The sequence below is a fragment of the Parasteatoda tepidariorum genome, chromosome 3, assembly GCF_982258835.1.
Source record: "Parasteatoda tepidariorum strain Cologne lab strain chromosome 3, Ptep-v5.0, whole genome shotgun sequence".
Taxonomy (NCBI): Eukaryota; Metazoa; Arthropoda; class Arachnida; order Araneae; family Theridiidae; genus Parasteatoda; species Parasteatoda tepidariorum.
This window is the reverse complement of record NC_141757.1, coordinates 50,045,753-50,072,673: the sequence shown is the minus strand read 5'-3', so window position 1 is coordinate 50,072,673 and position 26,921 is coordinate 50,045,753. Positions and strand designations below refer to the sequence as shown.

At 27.5% G+C, this 26,921-nt stretch overlaps 1 protein-coding gene across 7 annotated transcripts in view; it reads left to right on the top strand.

The window, feature by feature from the left end:
* The window catches only part of LOC107436145 (GTPase-activating Rap/Ran-GAP domain-like protein 3), a 607,350-nt gene that overhangs the window by 447,078 nt on the left and 133,351 nt on the right, over positions 1 to 26,921 (top strand). For 2 of the 7 annotated variants that reach the window (XM_016047728.5, XM_016047735.5), the window contains exon 1: positions 13,517 to 15,118. The exons of the other annotated variants lie outside the window; for them this stretch is intronic. In XM_016047728.5, coding sequence (XP_015903214.1) covers positions 14,868 to 15,118 — 251 coding nt within the window. In that variant the 5' untranslated portion in view covers positions 13,517 to 14,867. Of the gene's footprint in view, positions 1 to 13,516; positions 15,119 to 26,921 lie in introns of those variants that run through there. 7 annotated transcript variants of the gene reach the window in all.

Below are 26,921 nucleotides of genomic sequence, written 5' to 3'. Positions count from 1 at the left end.
TATACTAAATGATACCATCAATTATATTAATATACGTGTCCAATACTGATCTAATAAGGACATGTGTTAAAGATGCATTATCGTGAGATGTAGGAGTAAAAACAAAAATATATGTTTATTATAATTTTTTAGAGATCATTGATAAGTGGTTTCATCAAATTTAAATGTCATTGTAGTTAAGTGTTTAAAGTATATAATTAACATATCTTGATTATCAAACAGTTATATTTTTTAATTATAAATAGTTGCTAATTATTAATTATAATCAAATTTTAATTTCTATGAATTATCAATTACATTATTCCTTACGTATTATAATTAATTATTATTATTGTTTTTAATTAATTATTATTTTTATTAATGAGCATAATTAATAATAATTATAATACTTAATAACTAATACTTATCAATTGCTAATTATTAATTATTTATTATAATTAATAATTAATTAAAGTATATAATTAACATATTTATTTATTACTAGCCGCAAAGGCGGCCAGCTGTCCGCCACGCTAAAGGTTTCCACAAATAAAGTTTTTTAAAACATAGCAGGAAATCTGAAGATTAGTGGACAATTAAAGTGTTTCTGTCCTGCAATTTTGTCTTCATATCCAGTTCTGCTGCAGATGTGTTATAGCTCTTGAGGATGTTTGAAGATGTAACTTTGCTATGGTAACCTAACCTATAATATAACTATCAGGTGGAGACTTGTTTTTTTTTTCTTAAAAAAAGGCCTCAGAAATTGTAAAAGCATACAAAAGTTGCTTTAAATACATGAAAAGAACACGAAAACGAATTAATTTTTTATGGTATCTATTTCTCTATAATTTTTTTATGGTATCAATTTCTATTTCTATATCGCTACAAAAATTAACGTCGGGTAGACTATATTTGAGGGTGCCCCTTGATTCTCGCCAAGTTGTGATCGCCAAGCTGGGTGATGTTGAAACCCAATCGTGATTCTCAACGGTTTAGATTTTAGCGTTATTAATGTTCAACGGTATACGTAATTTCAGAGGTCCATTAGTTCTTCGTTAGATACCGGCTGGTAAGGTTACTTTTACTTCTGGTCAATAAGATCGAAGGTATGTGGGCAGTCATAAAAAGGGACTTTATAAGAAAATGTCATCACCAGTTCGGTACCACAAACGCCATTTTCGATTCATATTTCGCCGAATTTATGTGACGATGGAGGTACACAGATTCTATTCACGATAAATTTAGACAGTACGTATCTAACTGTTATTAGATAATTCTGTGCACCTAAATCTGAGAATATTCAAGCTTAATGAAGAAGTGAGTTGTTGTTTTTTTCCTTTTCTTTCTGCACCTACTCCATTAATTTTTGCTTCGATTCAAAATCCTTTTTATTGGATTCATTAATTTTGCTTATATTGGGTTCATTGCAAGCTTTATCCGATGCTTTGTTGAAATTTTCCAATGTTTTTTGAAATATCATTATGATTTGGCCGTTATTTCTGTTACCACGGTGTTCCGCGCAAACAGGAATAGCGCCAAACATAAGTCACCAATTTCGCCAAGGGGCATCCTGAAGTATAATTTTCCCTTATCGTCTTCGCTTAAGAAAAAAAAAAGAGCGTGGAAAGAAGAAGAAAAACTTATTATAACAATTATGAACAGCGATAAATATATCAAAGCGTAGCGTTCTATTTACGTATCTAATATGTTGCCACATTTTTAGTACAAAAGTTAAAGTTTTATCCACTTTGATAAATGTAAACTAATGCGAACCTTACAATTAAATTATTAATTCCTTCGTATATTATTGGTTTAAGTTGTCGAAAATTAATGTTTCATTTGTAAGGTTCGCATTAGCATACATTTATAAGAGATATGCATTTTTTAATAGTTTTTTGAATATGGCTCTTTGAAGACGAAAAAGCATAGATTTTCTTACAAAATGACTGATAACTAAAAAACTAATCCAAATTTTTGAAAAAGAAAAAAAAAACTTCTTCATTATGTCAAAACACAATTATGTGCCGAGTTTCGTGCCTGGGCGAGGCTTCTGGGGCGATATATTGTGATTACAGACACACACACACACACACACACACAGCCGCTTTTATTATTATGTATAGATTAATATAAATTATTTATAATAATGAATTATAATTAAATGACATAATTTTAGTTTATTTACTTAAATTTCGTAATATTTATTATTAACTGTTAATTATAACTACGTATTAATAAGCGCCTATTAATAATTAATTATATTATCATACATAATTATAACTTGATATGTATACATTTGATTTGAATGCATTCAAAATATTACGTTACCTTTTCAGACTTGAAGTAAACTTTCTGAACACTACAAGTTACTATTTACAATCTGATTATCATCATTAATTTATCACCAAAATAAAAAAATAAAAAATTTAAGAAAAATCTGGCTATGAAACATACATATCTGATTTATTTAAAAGCATGACTTACATTTTAAATCGTTCGTCTTTTATTGTTTTTCGCTTACCGAAACATTTGCATAGTTTTTCATTGTCACTGTACCTAATTTTACCCTACTGCAAGAAATGTGTTTTAACATCTATCTAATTTATGTGAAATCAGACGTGAAAAAAAAAGTTTAAATCATCAGTCACCCAAAACGATAAGATTTGTCTAAGTCATTTTCTTGTTTAGACATAACTTAACGATGTGAATAGATAAAAGCTTTTGTTGACAGTTCTTTTAGAAAAATATGTGACGTTTAATGTGTTTTAGTTATAAGAATTGTAATAGCACAGTAAAATGATAAAATCTACCCTAACTTCTCCTATAAAACCTTTGTGTGCGATAAAATTTAAAAAAATGAATAATTTTAGCTGTGCAATTTCAAAATTTCGTGAACTTAAGGTAATTTATCAGTCTCTAAGTTCAGTAAAAAAATGTTAACGCTAGGTATAATTTTTGAAACCAATTTTCATATAAAAAGAAATCCGAACTTCGCTACCATTTGAGATGAGAAATTATTAAAAAAATGTAAAGATTTATTAATTTTTTTAAAATTTCTCATAAGCTTTCCCAATTTAATTTTGCTTCTCCGGATTTATTTTGAAACGAAAGGCAACAAAAAATAAAGTATTGTTAGATACCTTGAAGATTTTATTAAAAAAAGTTACTTTCTTAAAAAAACAATAATAATAAAAAGGAAAGCAAACAAAACAAATATATTTTCTTAAAAGAAGTCGTCATAATATATATCTAGATTGAAAAGAATCACGAGAAAGAAAATGAAATTTCATTTTTAATGTTCTTGGCTTAAAAAAGTCACGAAAATTTAAGTCGTAGGATTGAAAGCTTTCCGAAAAAGGAACCTAAAAAATAAAGGTTTTTACGTATGGTTTATTTTAAATGCTTTTTCTTTGGAAAATTTTAGAAGCCAAAAACTGTTTATTTTCATAGAAATAATGATGCTCTAAGCTTATAATAAGAAAAGTAAATTTCTATATTTATTATTTTTTAATTAAAAAAGTTTAATTGCAATAATTATTAAAGTTAAATTCATTAATAATTGTAAAAAAATTCTGAATACGTCCATTAAACGAGATAATTATTTTTAAAGTGCACAAGCATTTTATTTTTATTTTTGCAGTGCTGAGCCTTATTTATCTTTTAGTTTATTTTTTATTCTTGAACTTTATTATTTCCAATAAACTTATTTATATTTAATACTCATGATCAATATCATTGGTTTAAAACTAGTGGTTGTCATAGCAGGTCATAGTTAAAAGAAAATTGAATAGAATTTATATTTATCATATTGAAAATGTAAAGAGCTTGAATATCAAATTTTAAGGAAATATTGTTTTGAAATGGTAGGAAGTACCATTCATTGTTTTTTCATATTTATGGCAAATTTTAAAACACTAACGCGTGTACCAGTTTTACAATCATATATATTAACGCAAAAACCCTTTAATTTCTCAATGATAATGATATCAGAAAGTTCTATACACTAATACATTTCAAATTTTTTCGGAATATATTTCCTAGTTGCAGTGAACTAGGGTTTCAAAATGAACTTATTTTTTAAAAAAGAAATGTCTACAACGCTTGGAAACAATATCAATTAATTATCTGTTCAGGTCTCTTATGTGTTGGGAATAACTTAACTGTATACAAAAATGTTTCAAGTCATTTTACACCAAGTTTAATGAATCACAAATAAATATTTAATGTGTAACATTTTTCTATTAGTAAAAAAATTGGTTGTTTTTAAGGAAACTACATGGCATTTACGAAGAATTAAAAAAAAACAATTGATAAATCTGATATTTTATATTCCACACTCTAAATTTAAAAAAAAAAGTAGTTAGCTGTTAAGATAAGAAAATTTGTTTTAATCTTCGACAGAAACTTTATGGTCTCTGAATGCTGGACATTTTAAGCACTTTAAATTACGTATACATCAATGGTAAAAAATATCTTAACCTTTTGGCTACGGGAAATGTATGATAACTGTGTTGTGGTGTTACTTATGCTACTTGCCAGCATCAGAAAGCCTGCTTAAAAAGCAAGCGAATTTTTAATGCAGAGGTGAGCTTCTTGTTTTTCCTGTGGCGCCATCTATAGCCAAGAATACGACTTTTAGCCGCACAAACATCACAGCCAGTTTTTTAGGGAGGGCTCAATCATATCCCATTCATTCATGCACATATCGTAATTTTGATCTGAATCAGAGAACTATCAATCTCAAATTCAGTACCTCCATAGGTATTGATTTGATATGGGAACTTGGAGTACTTCATGACCCAGACAGGTTTAACGAGTACCAGTTTTTATTTAATACACGTGGATTCTTCGGCCGGTTGGATTCGAGCTCCCGTTCTCACGAAAACGAATCCAACATCCTAGAAACAAGGCCCTCAAGGTGTCTCATAATAACTGTACAAGCAAAATTTCTAGACACATGGCAAGTGTAATTTACCTAAATGCTCATTGGATTTCCACTAAAAGCGCTGAATTTAATGATAATCTACTTTTCCCACGTATCCTGGAGGTCACATCCCATTTACCAATCATGATGCTCAGACCTCGCATAAGAACTATAAAAAGCCACTCCTCTACCCACTCAGAAGTGTAATTTATCACTGCAATCGATTTATTCCCACTACTGATATTAAAAAATTCCATACGCGACTGATTATTATATAATTTACTCTACCCTCACAAAAATTGTAGGTGTTTTTGAGGTTGTTTTAGGCTTATTTGAAGTTTACTTTAAAAACACCCTTAAAAAATCAGTCTCCCAAGGCTAATAATCGAAAAGCATGATGTTTTTATGAAGCTAATAGAAATCTACCTTAGAGCAATCAGTTTAGAGAAGTTATTTTTTCTACACTTCAAGCAAATAAGCATATTTGAGGTATGATTAATTTCCCAGATACTAACTCAAAGTATTGCTGAGAAATATATCAGGGGTAGATGAGGTTGAAATTGAGGTTTATTGATGTGGTTATTTTTGGTACAAAACATAACCTCATTTTCTACCTTTGGTGTATATTTTTTTACCCCTTTCAACCTCAAAAACACTTCCATTTTGTAAAGTTGGACCTGTTTTTTTCCTCTAACCTCCCAAGATCCTTGAGATATTTTGTTAGAGACGTGAAATACAGTGCCATACTTTTACCAGATCATCACCATACCTATTATCTTACTAGATCTGGGCTTCTTAAATGTTTTGGAATGAATACCATATTATATTTAAGAACATTGCGGGGGACTCCATATGCATTACGTAAAAAAGCTGTCAGTTTCTTTACTCGCAATATACTACATTGGTCATTAGCTTTAACTTTTAATTTTAAGACATAGAGCAATGTGAAAATTTTAAGTAAGTCACAAGCTAAAAAATAAAATACAATAAAAAATGCGTCGGAATGTTTTCGTTTTTTCTTTATTCATATAGTCCTATCTTAATCTATTTTCCGATACAGTATATAAAAATTAATTATAATAAATTAAGGAAGAATCGTAATTGCTAACGATTTTGGTGATCCCTGGTACAGGTCTTGCAATATTTGTCAGGATAGGGAGCCACGGCTTAAGAAATTCTATATGATTTAATGAAAATGATATTAATTATTTACGTGTCATAGTGGTCAAATTCATTTCATTCAATTCAATCTCGTGCAACTACTATACCAGGCGAATCTTCCCTAAAATTGCGCCTGTGATCGGCTGATTTTCTCTGCAGCTAATAAAAAATTCTATATAAGTATAGCCTTCACTTAAGGCTCATTATATCCATAATACCTCCTTAATATCTCCATTGTAAAATATTCTGTAACAGTTATGGAATTTTATATTATATATATATATCCTCCTATTTGCATGTTATATTTAAATCTACTGGGCTGGGATAGTCTGTTTGGTAGGGCATAAGATCCATGTCCAATAAGTCGTGAGTTCGAAATGAGTACAAAATGGTGACTGGTATACACTAAATCGGTCGGGGACACAAAGTCCTCGTTCCCGTAACAAATCAGTACCTCTGGGGGTACTGGATCGAAGATAGATCATGCTGTGGTTCAGGTCAAAAGTATTATCTGCGGATGGATGGATAGTGTGTGGATGTGTCTTTCCTGTAAAATAGGCTGAGAAGTATGTATTTGGTGGAAGTTGAATTATTGGCCGTAGTTAGCGCTACTGGAAAAGAAGAAGCACACCCCTCTGCTTTAAATGATTTAAAAAAAATTGCCTTCAAAGTGTGACTGCAGATAGAATAGCATAAACAAGACTAATATAAAAGTGGAAAGGTGATATTTATATTTTCATTTAAACTTCATTTCACGTACGATAAACCCATCGATTCCAAATCTGCATACTTTTCCGTTTCATACAAAACTCTATGTTAGCAGAATAGTTTAAAATATGCAGTTTTTGGGGCAATAATTTTTAAATTAAGCTAAATTTGTTTTTGCACTTAAAAACCATTTAAATTTTATTAAATGTAATTTTATTAAATCTGAAAAATTCTTTTGTTTCCATACAATAGTTAACTTCAATTAAAGTCTATATTTACTTTTAACCATTTGTCAATCAGTATTCCAAATTTAAATTATCTGATCAGTTGTATAGTTTTCAAAGCTTTCATATTAAATGAGGTCAAGTTTTTAATATCTAAGAAAATGTAGTTTTAATAATACCTATTAATAATTCCTTAAGAGGGATTAATGTGGCATAGTTTGGAGATTATAGCTGAATCAGCTTTTACCCTCATGACAATTAATTTTGATAACGAGGCCAAGCCGTAATTGTCATTTCAGTTAAACACACAGACCTTTTCCCTAAATTTAATATTCCATATTTTAGAGAACGACTGATATTAAACAAATAATGTAAAATGTGCATTTCTACTAAGCACAGAATTGAGTGATATTTTTCAAAACATTTTGTTATCTGGATCTAAGAATGAAGTTTATATTTATAAGCATGTGCATCTATTAGTTTAAGTTGCATGTATTAGGCTAAGTTTCATACGTTTTTTTATGCCAATGTTTCGATGCATAAATTTTAACAATAAATTTGAGAAACATTTAGTTAGAATTTTTTACATTTTAAACAATAAAGATATTTCATCATTTCAACTTTGACATGATCAACATTGATTATGTAAAAGTTATAAAAAATCACAAAATTTAAAGAAAAAATCTTAAATTAACCCAAACGACTTAATATGTGTGCTTTATCGGATAATTAGCAGTGCCCTTTGCACCTTTTACGTATCTCAGAAAAACAAACAATTATTGATACACGTCACATGAAAAAAAAATCTTCCTGTTTAGGAAATATTAACATATCAACAAATTGTAAAAATGGCTAACAGTAAACAATGATTTTTTGTGACATTTTATCGTTATGTAAAAAAATTGGGTAGATTTCCGTGTCATGATCTGTGGCATAATAATCGCCAAGTCTTGGGAACTTCCAGGCAGTGGCCCGGGATGAAACTGAAAAAAACATCACAGAAAGGGACCAACTGGAAAGGTATAACTCGTAACCACCCCCGAGAAAACATCTACATGTCTTTTTTTTTAAAAAAATTGCAAGTTTAAAATCTATTTGGCACCTTGGCGATTGTAGTTGGTGCGACATATCACGACACGTAAATATCCCCAAAAAATTTGAAAGTATAGTATAAGCAAACTTACTTTAATTACAAATTTATTTAACATTAATGGTTACGTATCACCATTTTGTTATGCTAAACCAACAATTTTCTTTATTTATTTTTACGATCTGAACGATGTAATTCTTGACTTTGAATTTATCTGCTAGATGGCATCATAAGCTACATTTGTAATTAATTTTTAGATATTCTCCTTAATACTATTTTTTATGAGTGATTGGGTTACAGTATCAATAAATCATCTTAAGGACTCTTTTAATCAGAGTCCAACTGATATATGGGAAAAGTACAAAAACAGTATTTTCTGTTGCGTGTTAAACTGTTCAATCTCCAGCTTTTGGATGTGAGTCAACTAAACTTGTTCATAGACTTGTTCATAGATGGGGTTACAGTATCAATAAATCATCTTAATGACTCTTTTAATCAGAGTTCAACAGATACATGGGAAAAGTACGAAAACAATATTTTCTGCTGCGTGTTAAACTTTTCAATCTGCAGCTTTTGAATGTGAGTCAACTAAACTTGTTCATAGACTGCAAAAGATTGTTGCTGTATGAAGGTTATTTCGAGAAAATCCTTTTATGGCTCTTTTTCGATTTTTATATCTGTTGCGAGCTTGAAACTGTTACTAATGACTCTTGGTCAAGTAGTCACTATCATAATACTTATAATATCATATACTTAGACTATCATAAGACAGCGATATCTACGCTTACTTTGAAAATGGCGCAAAACGTCAATATGAAGAAAGGCCAAAGTTCTACGAAAAAAAAGCGACTGTGGTCTAAATTTTTAATACTCAAAAATTTACTCCAATGTTGCATTTATTGGGCTCATAAAAATTGCGCAAATTGAGAAAAAGGCAGTGATTTTGATAATTTAAATCTAAGTGGAAAAATGTCGCCAAAATGGCGATTTTTGATAAAGTTTAATGACTTTTAAAATGCTTAAGTTATTTTTGTGTTCTAAAGCCCAGATAATTCGTAAAGGCAAGATTATATATACAGTTTAAAATCACTGCATTACTTCAAGTGTAAGGCATTTAAACTATGACTTTTTAATTTTCCTTGGCGACAGAGCTTCAAAAAACAGCGCTATAATTTCAAGTTAGCAGCATTAACGTGCTTTTCAACTAAACTCGAAACTTAGTGGCAATAAATAAATATTGTGAAGCCGAAGGCGAGATTTGTTATCTTTTATTCTTTGTATCTTTCAATCATTTTTTAAAATGCTTGGTCATGTTTAGAACATGCTGTTAATGACTTTTGAATTTTAATTCGCAAAACTTCATGGATAAGGTCATGTTGCTTGCATTTTAACACGATCTAAGATTGAAAAAAAATGATTCTCAAGTTATATTTTTAACTGAGATTTGTCACAAGATAGAATGAAAAAAGATAAAACTCTCTTTCGACTATGTTGAGTATAATGAGGGAGGCGTTTTCAATTTTCTAAATGTTTAGTTTTACGCTCAATAAAGTAACGATGATCTGCTAACTTATTTTTAAATTTTGATCTATCTAACTAGGATGTTAAGCTCACGTTGAATTTTAACACTAACGATGATTAAAATATGTCAGAAGCAATAGTTCTGCAATTTATTTAAGATTACATTCTGCCTAGTTTAACGAGATGAAAATTCAATTTAGTTATTGATCTCTACTAAATCTCAAACTTTGAGCTGGCTCAGATCCAAGTAAATCTCTATGTCGCCAGTCTGACTAGTTTTTGAGACAAACAGTTTCTATAGAAAACTATCTGTATTCATTGCAGCATTTAAAAATAAATCAGAATGCAATTACAATGAAATATCTAAAAACATTTGACATTTTATTGCAGAACATTAAAAGGAGGCAAACTTTAATAATCTTAGATTATATATAGCGACTTAAAGTTTCAAGATATTTTGTTTAAAGATTAAGTAAAGGAAAATATAAGTATATTGCAGAAATAGTGAAGCGATTTAAACACTAACCTTTAAAATTGACGAATAAATGAAAAAAAAAACTGTTAAAATCTTTCGTAAATATAATTTTAATTTTAGAATAATATCCTTTGATGCTTAGAAAAACATATTTTCATTACTTTAAAATTTAAATGAACTCTAAAGATTCAATATGCATCTTTTATATTGAATTTTCAGTTTTATTACTTCTTCAAAACAAAAACAAAATCTGAGTTACGTACCTGTCCGCAATAACAATATCAAAAACAAATTAGCTAATTCTATTCAGCGTAAGCATAGGAAGGATTAGTAATTATGAAAGAATGAGAAATAATTTTCAGTGTAGTTAATAATGTTTATAATACTTTTAATATTTTTTATAAACAATGAAAAAAAAGGGCCACCTTGAATAATTTTTGATCTAATAGTCAGATCTTCATGCTTTAGGACTCAATCTTAATGGTTCAAGGGTGTGACTTAAAATATGCTAATTAATTAGTGCAAACGATATTTGAAGTTACGAAAATTTTGCCAAATTTATGTAAAGCTGCTTCCAAGCAATCATTATCCACGAAATAATAATGCACTTGATGCTATTTCAAAGCAAAAGTTTCCAATAATACTATAATATTTCGTAAAATTTTTCTAAATTGACTTTAAAATAAGCATGCTTTACAGAATAATATCATAGTTAATACTTCTTTTAATGCTGCGAATTATTGCTGAATTTCGTTAAACCTGTTATGAAACTAGCACTTATACAAAATAATTTAGGCAGACACAGAAATTATTTCCATTACTGTAAAAAAAATTGGTGCTATCTGCATTTAAAATGGCTTTAACATCTTTGAACTAAAATTTAGCTTAAAATTACAATTCAAGATAGACAATTATTGTTTTAATTATATAATATTTACCTTAGTTTTCCTATATTTTGATGCCTCAGTATTGTAAACAAAACACCATGAATAAAATTATTATTTTAAGCCAAGTTTGAAATTATCTGAAAATTACAAATGCATTCTTGAAAAGTAGGAAGTTTCTCTGAACTATAACTTGTTAAGACATTTCATCCTAACCATTTTATTAGAAACCCACTTTCATTTGAATTTGTACTTCTGATATTAGTATTCCAGAATCAAATCTATTGCAGTTCATACCTCAATGTCCTCAACATATTTGGTCCTTTGGGTGGTTTCTACATGGCGAATCCTTCTGATCCCATTTCGAACTTCGAACATTATGATACTTATGTAAATTGTAATTCTGTTCGAGAGACCGCGAGTGGTATTTCTAAGTTTCCATGATAATGTGAAAATGAGGATAGTTATGCTAAACAGGAACTGGAAGTGATGGTTTCACGAATACTTATTTCCAGATGTGGCAGTTGCTGTCGCTTTTATTTAAACAAGTTTTATTTAACCATATGTTGGTTTAAGAAAATTGTTAGAGTTATGCATGAGATTTGCTCACAATTTCCAGTGAACAAACTTAATCTTTATCAATATTATTACATTAAGATATTTGATTAATTATATTTTAAATCTGTATCTCTTTATGAAAGGAAAAGGTCATAAAAGGAAAACTCATTGATGGATTAATATTGTTCTTTACGAAGAATAGCAGCATTATCTCCTCAAAAGTTTTGATTTTTTTTGCAAATAGTGTAATGCAGAATCGAATCTAAGTAAATTTTTAAATTTTTTTTTAATTTCCAATGGCAGTTCATACCTCAATGTCCTCATACCTCATGTCAACAATAACAGCATCCATAAACATCTAAAAAAAGAACACAAACAAAAGATGCTGCAACAGAGTCTATTAATCACGACATGTCTCTAGCTTCTCAATAGCGTTCAGTGATAGAATTCCTGCAAAGTGCAGAGCAGCAGAGAAGATGTGTGGAGTCTATGTCCTCACCAGAACTTTTTAAACACGTTAGAACGCTTTTAAAAAATAATCACTAGCAATTTATTTTTGCAGCAAGCAAAGATTAGATTATGAAATAAGTAAATCAAGATAAGTAGATAATCAATAAATCAAAGAAGATTCATCGAGGATGATTAGATAAATTAATCATTTTCTTGGAATTTACATAGTAAACAGTATATACTCGGAGCGAAGAATTATATACTAGTACACTCTCATTAAAACTGACTCCAACTTAACGCATCTATCGTTAAGTTTTCAAAGATTCTATGTAAAAATAGTTTATTTAAAAATATGTATTACTTTTAAAATGCGATACTTTTAACTTTACTATACAATTGCTTTTAAATTACGAAACCCAAAGCAAGATTTAAAAGAAATCTTTCTTACATGTTTAATAAGATTCAATTATACAATTCATTACGTAATCATTTGCTATAATAATGATAGTTCATATAGTAATATTGATAGTTTGTATAGAGTTAGTAGTAAGAGGGAAATTATATTAATTATCAATAATTAATTCAATTTTAGTAAAACTGTAACTGAAGATCACGAAATTGATATAATAAATAAATAATGAGTTAGTAAATAAATAATGTTATAATTTCAGACTTAATAAAGGAAAACATTTTGCTTATAGGTATTACGATTTTGACTTTCCATACATTTAAGTGTCAAGATTTGTTTAATAAAATTGTCTGCTTAAATAAAAATTAAAATAATTTCAGCTAGTAGATTGATAAAATTATAAATTAAAGCTTGTAAAATGATTGGAAATTAAAAAGAGAATTCATTACATTTCCTTCATTTCTTCAATGTTTTCAAAATTTATTTCAAGTACAGAAATATTATTTTTTTTACATTGATAAAAATTCAGCATAATTGTTTTAACGAGATTAAAATATTTTGGTTAATTTCAAAGTAGCAACTCTCATATTAAATTAAGAAATAATCTCTAAGAAAATTACACTTTTGGCTACAATTAAAATATTTATTTAAATTTTTAAAAAATTATTTAAATAGTGTAAAGATTTGGATTATAAAATCGAATTTTGTAATAAAAAATATGTTGAAAGAAATGTCTCATACAATAAATTGACAGAGTACTGAAACTTAAAAGAAAATTAAGCTCAAAAAAAATTATGCATACATATTAAAGAAAATAATAAAAACAATACCAGATAATACATTCTGCGAAAAACGCGTTTTCAAAAAATTAAGAGTTTATTTTAGAAAATTAATTTTTTTAAATGTTTTGTAGGCTTTTTTTTATCAATGAGTTATTTTTTTTTAAATGTCGTTTTTAAAATTTGTTTTTTTCCCCTCAATATTCTGACATTTAAATTTGCAAGAAAAAGCGGATTCAAGGCATAGTTTATTACGATTATTTTAAATCTTTAAAATATGCTAAAAAATTAAAAGCAATATTGAAATTTATAACTCAAAAAAATTGAGAATAATGTTTTGTAAAACTTTGAGACTTTTTTGTGAAAACATTTGATTTTTTCTCCATATTCTAACATTTAATTTTGTATGGAATAGCAGTCCTTAGAAGTAAAGTCCTTATTTGAAAACATTAAATCTTTTACTATTTAGAAATTAAAGATTAAGTTTGAAGCTCATTTTGCATATAATTTACTTTACACTAATGACAGACTAAACGGATATATAAACTTATAATATTCATTTCTTAATGGTACATGTCAGCTGCAACAGATGTTATGTTTACAGATATAAATCTACCATATGTTTGTAATTTAAAATAATATTCCAAGCAATAACCTATATGCTCGCAACGCTGCGTCATGCAAAATTTGAGATATCTTTACTTGTATGATATCTTTGATCAAATCTGACAAGAGAAAGCATTTCTTTTTCATACAAAAATTCTTCACGTGGAAAGATTTCTTTCAGCAGACAAATACCGTAATATGAATCAAACATTTACACCACATCGCACCTGCGATTGACACAAACAGCCTATCGAAATGAAAAACCAGAATTGTATGGAATAAAAAAGAACAAGAAAAATTTCTATTTCTCAGACGATATTTTTCTTGCTTTCATTTCTAAGAAACAACTGCAATCATTTCAACTAAAAGAGATCCACCTGATAAACTGAAGACCGACATTCAAGGCATTGTTTTTTCTTTTTTTTTCTTCCCTGTTTTTCTTTTCGCGCTTTGCCTTCCCCCTGTTGCAGTTTTCTTTCCACTCTCAGTAAAAAAGGGTGTTCTTTCGTCGAAGCGCTGCCGAACGCCAGAAATGCGTTCGATGTAGCAGAGTGCGCACGCGTGGCCGGAGTTAGGGTAGCCTATCTGCAAAGTGATTCAAGGTATTTCACAGTTAAGATTCTAAGCGACGCGGGGAGATACCTGGATTTTCAACCGAAAAAGTAGACACATCTCCTGTTATTTATTATTTATTGCAACTCTAGTGAATCATTTTTTCACCCTTTTCTAGTGGAAAAGAAAAAATATATATCCTCTCTTCTGAAAGCAAAAATAAATAGAGGAAAAAATCTTCGACTTGACTTTTGCACACCTGTGGATTTAGTTGCAATCGTCCAACGTGACATTTATTCTATATACGAAAATTTTATTCCATCTTTTTGTTTAAATACTAAAGTAGGAATAATTTATTATATATACTTATATATTCGCTAAAAGTCGAGGAAGAGGAAAAATATTCAAAAGTAAGAAAACTGCGCACATTTCTGCTCTTGATATTTCTTCAAAAAAATTGCAATATACAATATGACAACTGTAAAAACTTTGAAATTTGCTGTTAAATTAACTTTTAATATCTGTAAAATTTTCAAATATTAAAAATATGCCATTAAAGCACGGACAGCATCCAAATCCTCAGATTGCAAACTTCAAAGGTTCGTTTCCCAAACGAGACAGATCAAGATCCCTTTGCGTTGATAGAGCAACTCCCTTATTACCAAAATGGGAAGCAAAGGCATCACCCCCCTTTTTAGGACGGAGGGGCTCATCGAGTGGTATTGTTGGAATTTTTCACACAACAAATATGCTACTTTGGTGCCATCCAGCAACTTTAGCAGAATGTGAATCTCCAAGGTAAAACTATATTATTTTATATGTTTATGACTGCACCCCACCCTACGCACATTTTGTAGCAAACAAAGCACATTTATAATTTGCACATATGTTGAAATTAAAAATGTGCTAATTAGAATGCAAATAAGATTGTATTTTATTAAAATCTTTGAATAATATATTTCTTGATTAAGTTGTAATTACGTTTATTTTTTGCATCCATTTTTCACTTTTATAGCAACTTTTTTACTCGTTTTTATCAACTTTCGCAGAATGTGAATTTCCAAGGGAAAACTATATTATTTTATATTATTACTGATTCAACACCATACATTTTGTAACAGACAATGCTCATTTATAATTTGCGCATACGTTGTAATTAAAAATGTACTTATTATATTGAAAATAAGATTGTATTATATTGAAATCGCCAAATAATATTTTTCTAAATTAAGTTTTAATTAAGTTTATTCTTCTACCCGTTTATAACAACTTTAGAAGAATGCGAATCTTCAAGGTAAAAATATATTATTTTAAAGGTTTTTGATTTCAACCATCCTAAGCACGTACATTTTGTAACAAAGCACATTTATAATGTGCACCTATACAAAATTTAAAAGAGCACTTATAGTTTTGATAATAATATTGTCCTATAGTAAAATCAAGGAATAATATGTTTCTTGATCTACTTGTAAATCTGTCGATTTTTTCTATACCCGTTAAATAAAAAGTGCTTAGTATCAACACTATAGCAATAAAAAGACATTATTCCTTTGCTGAAATATCATTGTTGATTCAATATTATTTAAAATGAACTGGCTGAATATCCATTCAAGTAAAATCTTTAAAAAGAGATTAATTAGCACAACACAATTAAGCAAAAAACTAAAACTATATCGACACCACTTTAAATTTAAAATAATTTCAGTAATTTTTCTTGAACCATTCAGTATTTTTCTTGGAACGATTGTTAATACAATAATATTCATAATACATATATAAACGTTATTGAATCAATAATTATCAGATTTATTCAACTTTTTTTAACTTCGAGACATTTTGCTTTTGAAAAAAAAATATCTCAATCATATAAGCATGAAAACTTAATTTTACTTATTTTTCTGAATAATCTAAAAATATGCTGACAAAACTGCCTGCTTTTGATTAATTCCTGACGACATCGAAACACAAAATAGAAAAACAGTGAAAATAATATATTAATCATGTTTGATATTTTTCTTATATGACTTCAAAAAATTGAATTCATGTCCAAAAAGAGAAGCCTCACAACACATTGAATTAGAATTTGCTTTTGCAGTTCTCCTTCTTTATAAGTTATTACGGTTTCACAAAGGGTGCGTATTTCGCTAGATCGCGATAAATTTTCAAGGAAATTAGAAAGTTTTTGCAAGCAATTATGAAATTTGTTTTTCGAAACATAAATTAAGATAATAAAATTATTTTTAATTATTTTTTATTATATTTTACTATTTAATAACAGTCGAAAAATTTTAAATGTAAGGTAAGGAAATTTTTATATTATTTTAAAGAATGTAATTTGATAAGTCAAAATACAAAAAAAAAAACATTCTTTATAATGATGTAAAAATTTGTACATCTTACATTTAAAAATTATTTTTACCAATATCAAATAAAATGACAAAAAATAATAAATAATTATAAAAATTAATTTCTTGCCTGTAAGTATCTTTTGATAAATGAAATTTATAATTGAGTGAAAAAAACTTAATATCACTTGAAAAGCTCTCGAGAACTAGCGAAACAACAAAAATTAAAATTAGCATAAAGTAGTAAAAGTTCTAAACCGATTTCCAGACCGAACTATTGGGACCACTTGTCCTAGATTACGACTTTCCTCTACATTTTAAAGGGTCAAAGTTTCTGATCTGTCGATAAAAAGGTATGTTTTTTTCTGATTTCATTACTTAAAATTTCTGCTGCGCAAATATATAGTCATAGCATCGAAGAATTAGTGAGTCCCAGTACGTAAAAATCTGATCAAAAGTTATTCTGCATAATTCGTTTTTTTTTGTGTTGTATATTTATTTTCAATGCATTAATTCTTATTTGAAATAAAAAGTTTCCTTTTTTCGAACAGAAAATAAAAGACTCACAAACAATTTTAATAATTCATATTTTTCTAAATAATAAATTTTATGTTCCGAACAAATAATTAATTCAAATAATATTTTTTAAGTTTAAGTTTCTTAAATCCATCAATTTGTTGGTTTTAAGTAAAAAACAATAGTATCAAATATTTTGTTACCTTTGTTTAACGTTATTATAAACATTGTTAATCAACATTTTAATCTTAAGTGCATGTTTTTCAAATAAATACTTTTTCCATCTCATTACAATGACCAGATATTTTTTAAAAAAAACTTCTACAGAAAAACTCATTTGCTCTATTTGTAATTAGTTTTGTAGCATAAACACCAAATATTTTCAAGAGATTCGTTCTTAGTTATGTGAATCATAAAACATGTCAATCAAACTACGTTTCTTCTTGAAATTTTAAACGATTTCAATAAATCAATGTAATCAATGAAGCTAAAAATGCTATTTTCAAAGTTGTGACCACTCTAGCCTCACCAATAATATTTAATATATATATATATATATATATATATATATATATATATATATATATATATATATATATATATATATATATATATATATATATTATGATATAGATACATATATATATAACATATAAATGTGTATAGATATAGATATAAAGTTCATTTTTAAGGGAAACGTGACCCACCAGATATGACAAGAATTCGATTTGAACAATAAACAAATCTGTCTTTTAATCATATCCTGATTTGTTATAAAATATTTAAAACATGCCATGAACTTGTTAATTTAAACAATATTTTAAAATGTTTGTTTTTGTTAATTTTTTTTCTAAGAGATACAAAATTTTATGAAATTTTTAAATTTTTAATCACTTTGTTAATATAAATTCACAACAAATCTTTATATATATTTCTCTTACACGGCGACAAAAAAAGCCTCATTACAACTCCCCGAATGGCAACGCTAGAAAATCGACCAATGATTGCCGCTAAATTTGTCACGTGACAAATCTAGCTGAGATGGCTCAACATATAGAGCTTTTAAAAACGGAAACTGAAATAACCAGAGAGAGCATAAGCTAGGCAGAAGTGAGTAGTCTTTGTCGATAGATCTCTGTTTTAGAATTTTGTCGAAAGCGCTTTTTTTCACGAATTTATATATTACGAATTTATTTGACGATTTTTGATTTATATCACGAAATTATTTGTTTTACTAGAATTTATTTGTTTATGCAGGTTTTTCCATTGCAGTTCACTTATTTCAATTTTTAATAGACTTAATTATATCCAAAATTTTAACCTTTTTAAAGAGATATCAGTTTTAGAAATTTTATCTTAAGATTTCATAATATAGCACATTTCTAACAGGTTTAACGAATTACATGTCATTTATTTGAATTCAAATTTATTTTAATGACTTAGTATTTACTAAAAAGATGTATTTTTTTTTTAAAAAAAGTTGTTATATGGATTTGAATGATTGTTTTGAAGTCTTAGAATTTTGTGCATTTGCAATGTACCTAAGTTAGTAGCGAGCAAAGCGAGCTTTGTTTGCAAAGCAAACCATATAAGAACCATATAACCATATAAGAACCATATAAACTCTTAAAAATATTAATAATAATGCGTTTATTTAAGGTTTACTTCAAAGGGATGTCATCTTGTCAAAAGAAATTAAGTGCTGACGGAAGCATCTCTTCTAATTTTTGCTTTATTCATACCTTCAGTTATAATTTGAATCAAGCGTGTTATATCTCTATACAATATAACACCATTTAAATATATATATATATATATATATATATATATATATATATATATATATATATATATATATATATATATATATATATATATATATATATATATATATATATATATATATATATATATATATATATATATATATAATAATAATAATAATAATAATAATAAAAAATAATTATTCATAGTTTGAATTTCGCAATATGGTAAAAATGGAAAATTTGGAATAATAAAAAGAAATCACTACAAAATAATTTTTAAAAAATAAATTCAAAATGCTTCCGATTACAAAGTCTCATCAGTTTTGAATTAATAATTCATTTAGTTATTATTTGCATACATTATGTTAAAAAATAACTTACTTATGATTCCGTAAATGAAATTTGTAATTTTCAATTATTTTATACACTATACGAATCCATTTTAGAAATATATTTTAAAACCACTGAACATTTGACAAAATGTTTAATATTTTACGTAGTTATTGGCTCTGATGGGAAGAATACACTATGCTGAAAGAGAAACCTTTCATGACAAATTCTTTTTTTTCCTCTATTTGTAATTTAAAATAAGGATAACTTGAATTTAGATAAACCAAATGTAAATCATGAAGCTTCAAGCGTAATGCTTCTTATCTAGGCAAAATGTCTCCTAATATTTAACATGGTTTGCTGCTCAGTGATGAAGAGTACACTAAATTACAAGAGGAAACTTTTTAAAATTTGATATACTGAGTGACCTTTGATATACAGAGTGAACTTTGATATAAAGAGTATAAACCATGAAGCTTTAAGTGCTGATTTTGTTTCAAAATATGAATAAACTATAGCAGGATTTTACATAACCACGCAGAAATAAAGTAATCCTACCATAATTTATTTATATTTTGATAATTTAGAAAAAAAATCTTTTCAGCATTTAAAGCTTCATGACTTACGCTTTTTTAATATTATTATTTTATGAATTTTAACTACCAATGGAGAGAAACAAAATTCGCCATGAAGGGTTTCTTCCCATGCAAATTTAATAAGCGATACATACTGTAATAATGCTGTATCCCAGTGAAGGGTACTGTAATAATGCTGTGTCCAGTGAACGGTACTGTATATACATTTTGAATCTTATGTGTTTCAATTCAATTAACATAAAGTATCTGAATAATTAATACTTTGATTGTTTGATGAAACTAAATATAATCTTTCAGTTAATCATGAAAATGTTTGTTCAGAAATGATACTCTTCTTTTTTCAAAAAAAGTAGAAAATTCTAAGTCAATGAATTAACATAATTTGACTTATAAGCTCTTCAGAAACTTTTAATACTTAATTTTTCATTATGCAATTGCTAAGTTAGATAAAAACTACATTTTTATTTATGCTTAGTTCCCAGTTTGCTTTACTACTTATTTACTATTACACATTCTTTATTTTACCTAACGATCACTTTTGGAAAGACTATTTTCTTTGTTCGAACGCATAAAGATTAAAATCTTGTAACTAGATAAAAACGGCATTTACTTAAAAAATCCATAAACATCTGTTTCGTACTAAAATTAGAAAGCAATCTCTATTATATCAGTGATTTTCTCCTCAGTTTACTAATGACAGTTTTAAAATCAATTTTCCTTCGAAATGACTAGGTTTACGAGGATTTCGCCATAATTGTTTGCTAAAGCTTATGGCATTCGCCATTTTTATTCAATCTTCAAGAACTAAAGTTTTTTTTCACAAGTGTCTGAAGAAAAACATCATAATTTTCTTTATTCCTGTGAATTGTAAGAAATTTCGCGTGGCTAATGCATCATATTAGATATTCAGAAAAGTACCAAGAAATTTTGAAAATGTGTTTAAAACTGAATATCAGAAGCAATTTAATAATTATCTACAAAAATAAATTAAATCAGCGTTTATTACAGTTGTTGTAAATAGTATTTTTTTAAATGGTTGAAAATAAAGTTATCGAACTAAGTTGTTTTTGCTCATAGTTTTGCTTAAGATTAATAGTTTAAGACAAATTATTGAAAAAATATGAGTTTAAAATATGTGGAAGTTTTTTTTCCATATTAATAGTCCTACAAAAAGAACTTACAATGTATAATTTATTTAAAAATGCATTAAAAAATTTCAATTTTATTTTATTAAATAATAAAGTTTAATGATAATTTTGTAACATATTGCACATTTAAAAAAACGCAAAGAAATTTCAGTTTAATTTAAGCTCATGGTTATAAACATAAATGAATTTTTCCTTTACCCAGTTCTCATTGTTTATGTAAACAATATCAATAACAAATTTTAAGCATTCATATAAATATCAAATAACTATTATTATATTTGTTGTTTCAAGTGACTTTTTTTAATCTATGGTAAAAATTCTATGGAATGTTAAAGGAAAAATATGAATATCAAATAATGTCCATATTTTTTCGCATAAACATTTTACTTCATGACAAGAATTTAAATTTTATATATTACTTGAAAAATATGTAAAATATAATACGATCTTATTTCATTTTCTTAAAAGATAATTGTTCTAGTTTTTTAAATTGAAAAAAAAATCCTACGCGAAGCAATTTAACATCAGTTTTGTAATAACTGTTTTAAAATTAATTTTATTTTGAAAAGACTAAGCTTTTGTGAATTCGCCATAAATGTTTTTTAAGGCTAATGGTTTTAGCCATTTCTATTTTAACTATAAGAGTTAAAATTTTTTTCTACGAGACCACCATTTTTTTTTTCTTTGAGAAGCTGAAATTTTAGCGTCTCCTGGCGTCTTTTACGATGTATATTGGGAGGATGGTTTAATAGTGTTTAAGTTTAAATTAATTTCTTATGCTCGTAATTATAATTGCATTCATTCTATAACCAATTGTAGTTCTCGTTGTTCATCCAAAAGGTGTCAGCAGAAAGTTTTTAATCATCCATAAAAATTCTAAACAAGTGTTTAGTAGTATATTGACTTTATGTAGCCACTATGTTTTTTTATTGGGTGATTGAAAAAAAACTTATCCGGTGAAATTTGTTTTGTGAGTATACTTTTGAATTGAGTTATTAGTTTCAGACAAATGTTATTAGAAAAATCCGGACATAGAAATAGAAATTTTTTCTGTGGGTACTTTTCTGGAAAGAGCTAAATGAATATTTTACTAAAATATATGAATAAAATTGAAGTTTAAAAAAGATTTTCTATCTAAATATTTCATTTCTTTAAAATAACAATTTGAATTTATTTTAAAATTAAAACTTGATTGAAACTAATATCTCAATATACCATAGGAAATATGGTCTTACGATTTCGTGAACTCTTATTAGGCATGAAAATCACAGAAGGAAAATTAAAACGATATTAATCTGTAAATTATTATTGACTATATCTTTATATATAACGTTATTTATCAGCAATATTTATTTGCCATCCTTTCATTAAAGACATTTTTGCTTATTATTACAATTTTTAAAATTATAGTGACAACTAAATCAAGAATTGACTTTTCATAATGCTGTGACATTGTAACTTTAGTGAAAAATATTTAACAACCTATGAATTGTATCCAAGTTAAATAATTATATATAAAAACAAGAGCTTGTGGATGAAATTGCAATAGTAAATAAGTAAATTAATAGTGAACATTTCCCTCAACAAAATTGGTAGTTAAATCTGTTTTACGAAATTCGTTTTGACTCAATAACAAATTTTGCTATTTTTTTATTGAATATTTTTTTTATATATATTAATGAAGCAAACCCATGTATGTAACATTCGCTTATCTTCTGTAACATAACAACTGATAGAGAATTTTGTAGAAGCTAATAAATACGTGTAAAACATTTATGGAATTTGATATATTTTGTTCATAGATAATTTTTTACTTTATTTTTTAATAGATAGTTATAATGCTCAAAATTTTTCTTTAGTTGTCCGTTTTCCAACAAATAACTAAATTTCTGACTAATTTATGAATTTCTTCCAAATAAAATTTTTTTACTTTCCAAATAAATTTTGTCGAAACATAATTAAGACTGCAACATTCATTAAAATATTTCAATTTATCAATAAATCCTGATTCAATTAATTTAACTCGTAATGTAATCTTTCATTCTACTTTGCAAAAATTGTTTTAGTTTATGTTAACTTAATATACATTTTTCATTTCAATTAAATTAAAGATTTCAATTCGAAACTGCTTCAAAAAGTTAATAATCTCTTTTAATTTGAATTTCAATTAAACGGAATTGTAATCGGTTTAAGTATGTGAACATTGGACGAACTGTTAGAAATTGTAATGAAAGTGCCAATAAAGCGTAGGCTTTACATCATATGTCTAATTAATTGGCATTTATGTGGGAGGTATTTCCATTATTCTGCTGTTTATCACATTCACGAGCTACGTGGTTAATTTTAAAAGGCCTATTTATAGCTTATTGACAAATATTTCTATGATTCTAGGAACAAACGTAGTAATTTATACAACACAAACAATACTAAATGACGACTTGAAAATTTAAAATATGGAAACTATCTCATGATTGTTAACTTTATTCGCTTTAAAAATAAATAAGTGTAAAATAACAGTCGTTATTTTTCAAGTGCTTCAAAAATAGGCGCCAATTTTCAAGACTTGCCAGACGTGAAAGTAAAGAAAACAAAAATTATTTTAAATAAATAAAAAAACGATAAGTTGCCAACGAAAAGAAATATAAGGGTGAGAAACAAAACTAGAAAAATCACAGAAGCCGAAAGAGAAAAATAATGACAAACAGAAGAAGAAAAAACATGGTGGTAAAGAGGTTCTTTTCTGGTTTAAATTAATTATGTTAACCTTTTTCCTTGCAAATTTTTTTTAATATTTTTTATCTCTCGGCATTCTAGATGATTTTTCCAGATTTGTTTCTTACCTATATTTTTTCATTTTTCGCTGGCACCTTTGCGTTTTTTATTTTAATTCTTTACTTTCACGTCTGGCAAGTCTTTTAATGGGCACCTATTTTTGAAGCGCTTGAAACACGTCGATTGTTCAGATTTGTTTATTTTTGAAGGGAATGAAGTTTCCAACCAGGAAATAATGCGTACTGCTTCAGTTACTTGGAATTATTTATTTAAGAAAAATATCTAATTATATCTGTTTACTTTTTGTGTATGTCTGCGTTAAGAATAATTTTATATTTTTAATTGAAATTTTAATATTACGAGTGAGCATGAGTGCAAAGCAGCGATCAGCTATTAATTTTTCGAAATGCGAAATTTTTACATGCAACTACTGTTTCCTGATAGATACACAATATCTCTTTTGCCAAATCAGAAACTGTACTGTTTATGCTAATGTAGGAGCTAGGAGCCAATGGGCAAATATAGTCTTCTGGTCTGGCTTATCATTATATAGTCTCGAGCCTTTTAAGTACACTCATGTGAAAGAAGTTAAATATTGGGTTGTATTTATTTTTTAAGTGACAACAACTTAATTTTGAGTAGGAGATAACTAAACTTATGTGTATATATCTAAGCTTATATTATATTATCCCAATAATTGGGGTAATTACATGATTACGAACTATTTGTTTTTTAAAATATATTCCAAGTGGAGTTTAATGTATTCAATATTAAATTCTTCCTACGATTTATATAAATTTTTTAATTTTATTAATATATCCTGTAATTTATTTAAAAATGTATCCTATGATGGTTTGAGAAAATGCATCCTATAGTTTATTTTTTAATACAAAAACATGATTTATTGCAAAGTGTATGCTATGACATAGTTTAAAATGTATTTTGTGAGTTAGTCTTAGTGCGTATTATTTTAAATTAATCCTAAATTTATTTTTAAGGTATTTTATGATTTATTTGAAATTTCCAATGTGATATATATTTTAAAAAGGTATCCAATATATTATTTTTGATATATTTTGAAATAGATCAAAATATATATCTAATGCATTTTGTGATAAGAGTAACATTTTATTCAATATGAGCATAAAAATACACATTTCGTTTTTATTTTCTTCCGATTTCTTATTCTGTTTATGCTGAAACTTTTCTATTTTTTTCATGGCAAAGAAATCATTTCAACTCAAACCTTCAAGACAAATAAATGTAACCGCATTAGAATTATTTACTTTAGCAAATAAGATGAAAGCTTTATTCCTCCCAGATAGAATAACAATCCTACATCAGGGGTTCTTTTTAGCGTGACAACTACTTTTTTTTGTGTTTGCATTTCCATCCCAAAAGCGCGATAATGACGGGGTTACCCGCTAAAAATATATGGGGTTCCATTACAACAGGATTTCATTATCAAGATATGTTGCTTTTTATTTCCTATTTTTTCTTTGCTTTACTATCGTAGACACGCTTTTGCTGTTAGGATCGGCGGGGTATATTAATTTTAAGAGGGATACCTGCTGAGGAATAGCAGATTGAGCTGATACCTTAACACTTCCTCGGCTAAGAGCTTTAATGCATAATGCATCAGGGAACCTCGACATTTTTATATAAATTCACTCTCAGAGTACTTCGATACACTTTTAAGATCGTATTAAATTTGATTTAAAGATTTTGGGAAATTGCATACGGCACTTAATAGGTTAGAAAAAAATACTTTGCCATAAATTAAATAAATATTGACTTAAGAAAAATGATTTATAAGAACGTATATTTTGAAATAGGTATTCATGTAAGTGGAGAGGAATGTAGAACTAACCTCTTATACCTCCAGGGCCATGTATATAGGCTTTATTTTATCTGCCTAGCCCAACAAGTTTAGAAATTTGGCAGAAAAATTTTATTATAAACAATACTTTAACCAAAAGATTAATAGCAGTAATGAATTTTTTAGCACATAATGATTATTTATTAAAATTTTAATAGTTTCTTATTTCAGATGTATAATTTTTTTCTTTTCGTCTTTTTTCTACTTCTAAATGTCTTGCTTGCTAAAAATTTGTATTGCTTTCTTTATCGAAACGTTTGGATAAACAATTTTGGAATTACAGTAAATAATTCAGTTTTGCCAAGGCTTGGTTTGAAATTAGGGTTTACTTATTTTAAACCAAACCTAAGACAGTGATGTATGTAGAGCCTTCTGCATACCTATAAGACCCTACATGTTTCTTTGATTACCCTAGGTTCTACATACTTCCTTAATTTAGGTTTGGTTTTAAACTAGTAAGCCACTAATAAAAAGAGCATCATAAATTTGGCCGATTACGGGATTTATCCAGCTGTTCCTAAATGTCTTACAGTTCTTATTTGCGGCTCATGTCAGGTGATTTTTCAAGCAAATAAAGATGTAATGGGTATGTGAATCTCATATTCTTCCTGAGCGATGAATTTTCTGTTGCCATTCTGAAAAATAAGTGTATCTACAGCATAATCATCAATGAACATGCGGAGTAAAATGCAAGACCTGATTGTTCAGATTGTTCAAATAAACATGCTGGTTCATATAAGTAGTCACGTGAGTCGTCAGGTTATTCATAATAAACGAAACAACTGCAAAAAATTCGCAGACGGACCTCTGTCTTAATCAGTAATCTCCCAATCGTCAATTGTAGCCATACTAAGTAGCTCACTGGAACATTTTCGATATATCGCATTAACGCTCCAGTTGAATAACTTTTATTCCTCTGCTGGGCGGTAATCGTTAATAGCAAAAAACAGTTCCATCTTCCTCATTAAAATTAATTAGTCTAATAAAAAAATCAGATATAAGATTTGTTATTTATTAGTACTAACTGCACTTCAATATCTCAATCACAATTGAGTTTCAGTTTCTCTCTAATAGATACAGTTTAAATAAACGTGATATCATATTTACTAGATGACAAAATGTATTTGTTTTGACGATATTTGTATTGACGATATTGTATAACGATATTTGTTCTTTGTTTTTTTAAAGTTAGTAAACCTCCTGGTTGTTAGATCTCATTATCATTTATAAACGGCGAGATAGTGCATTA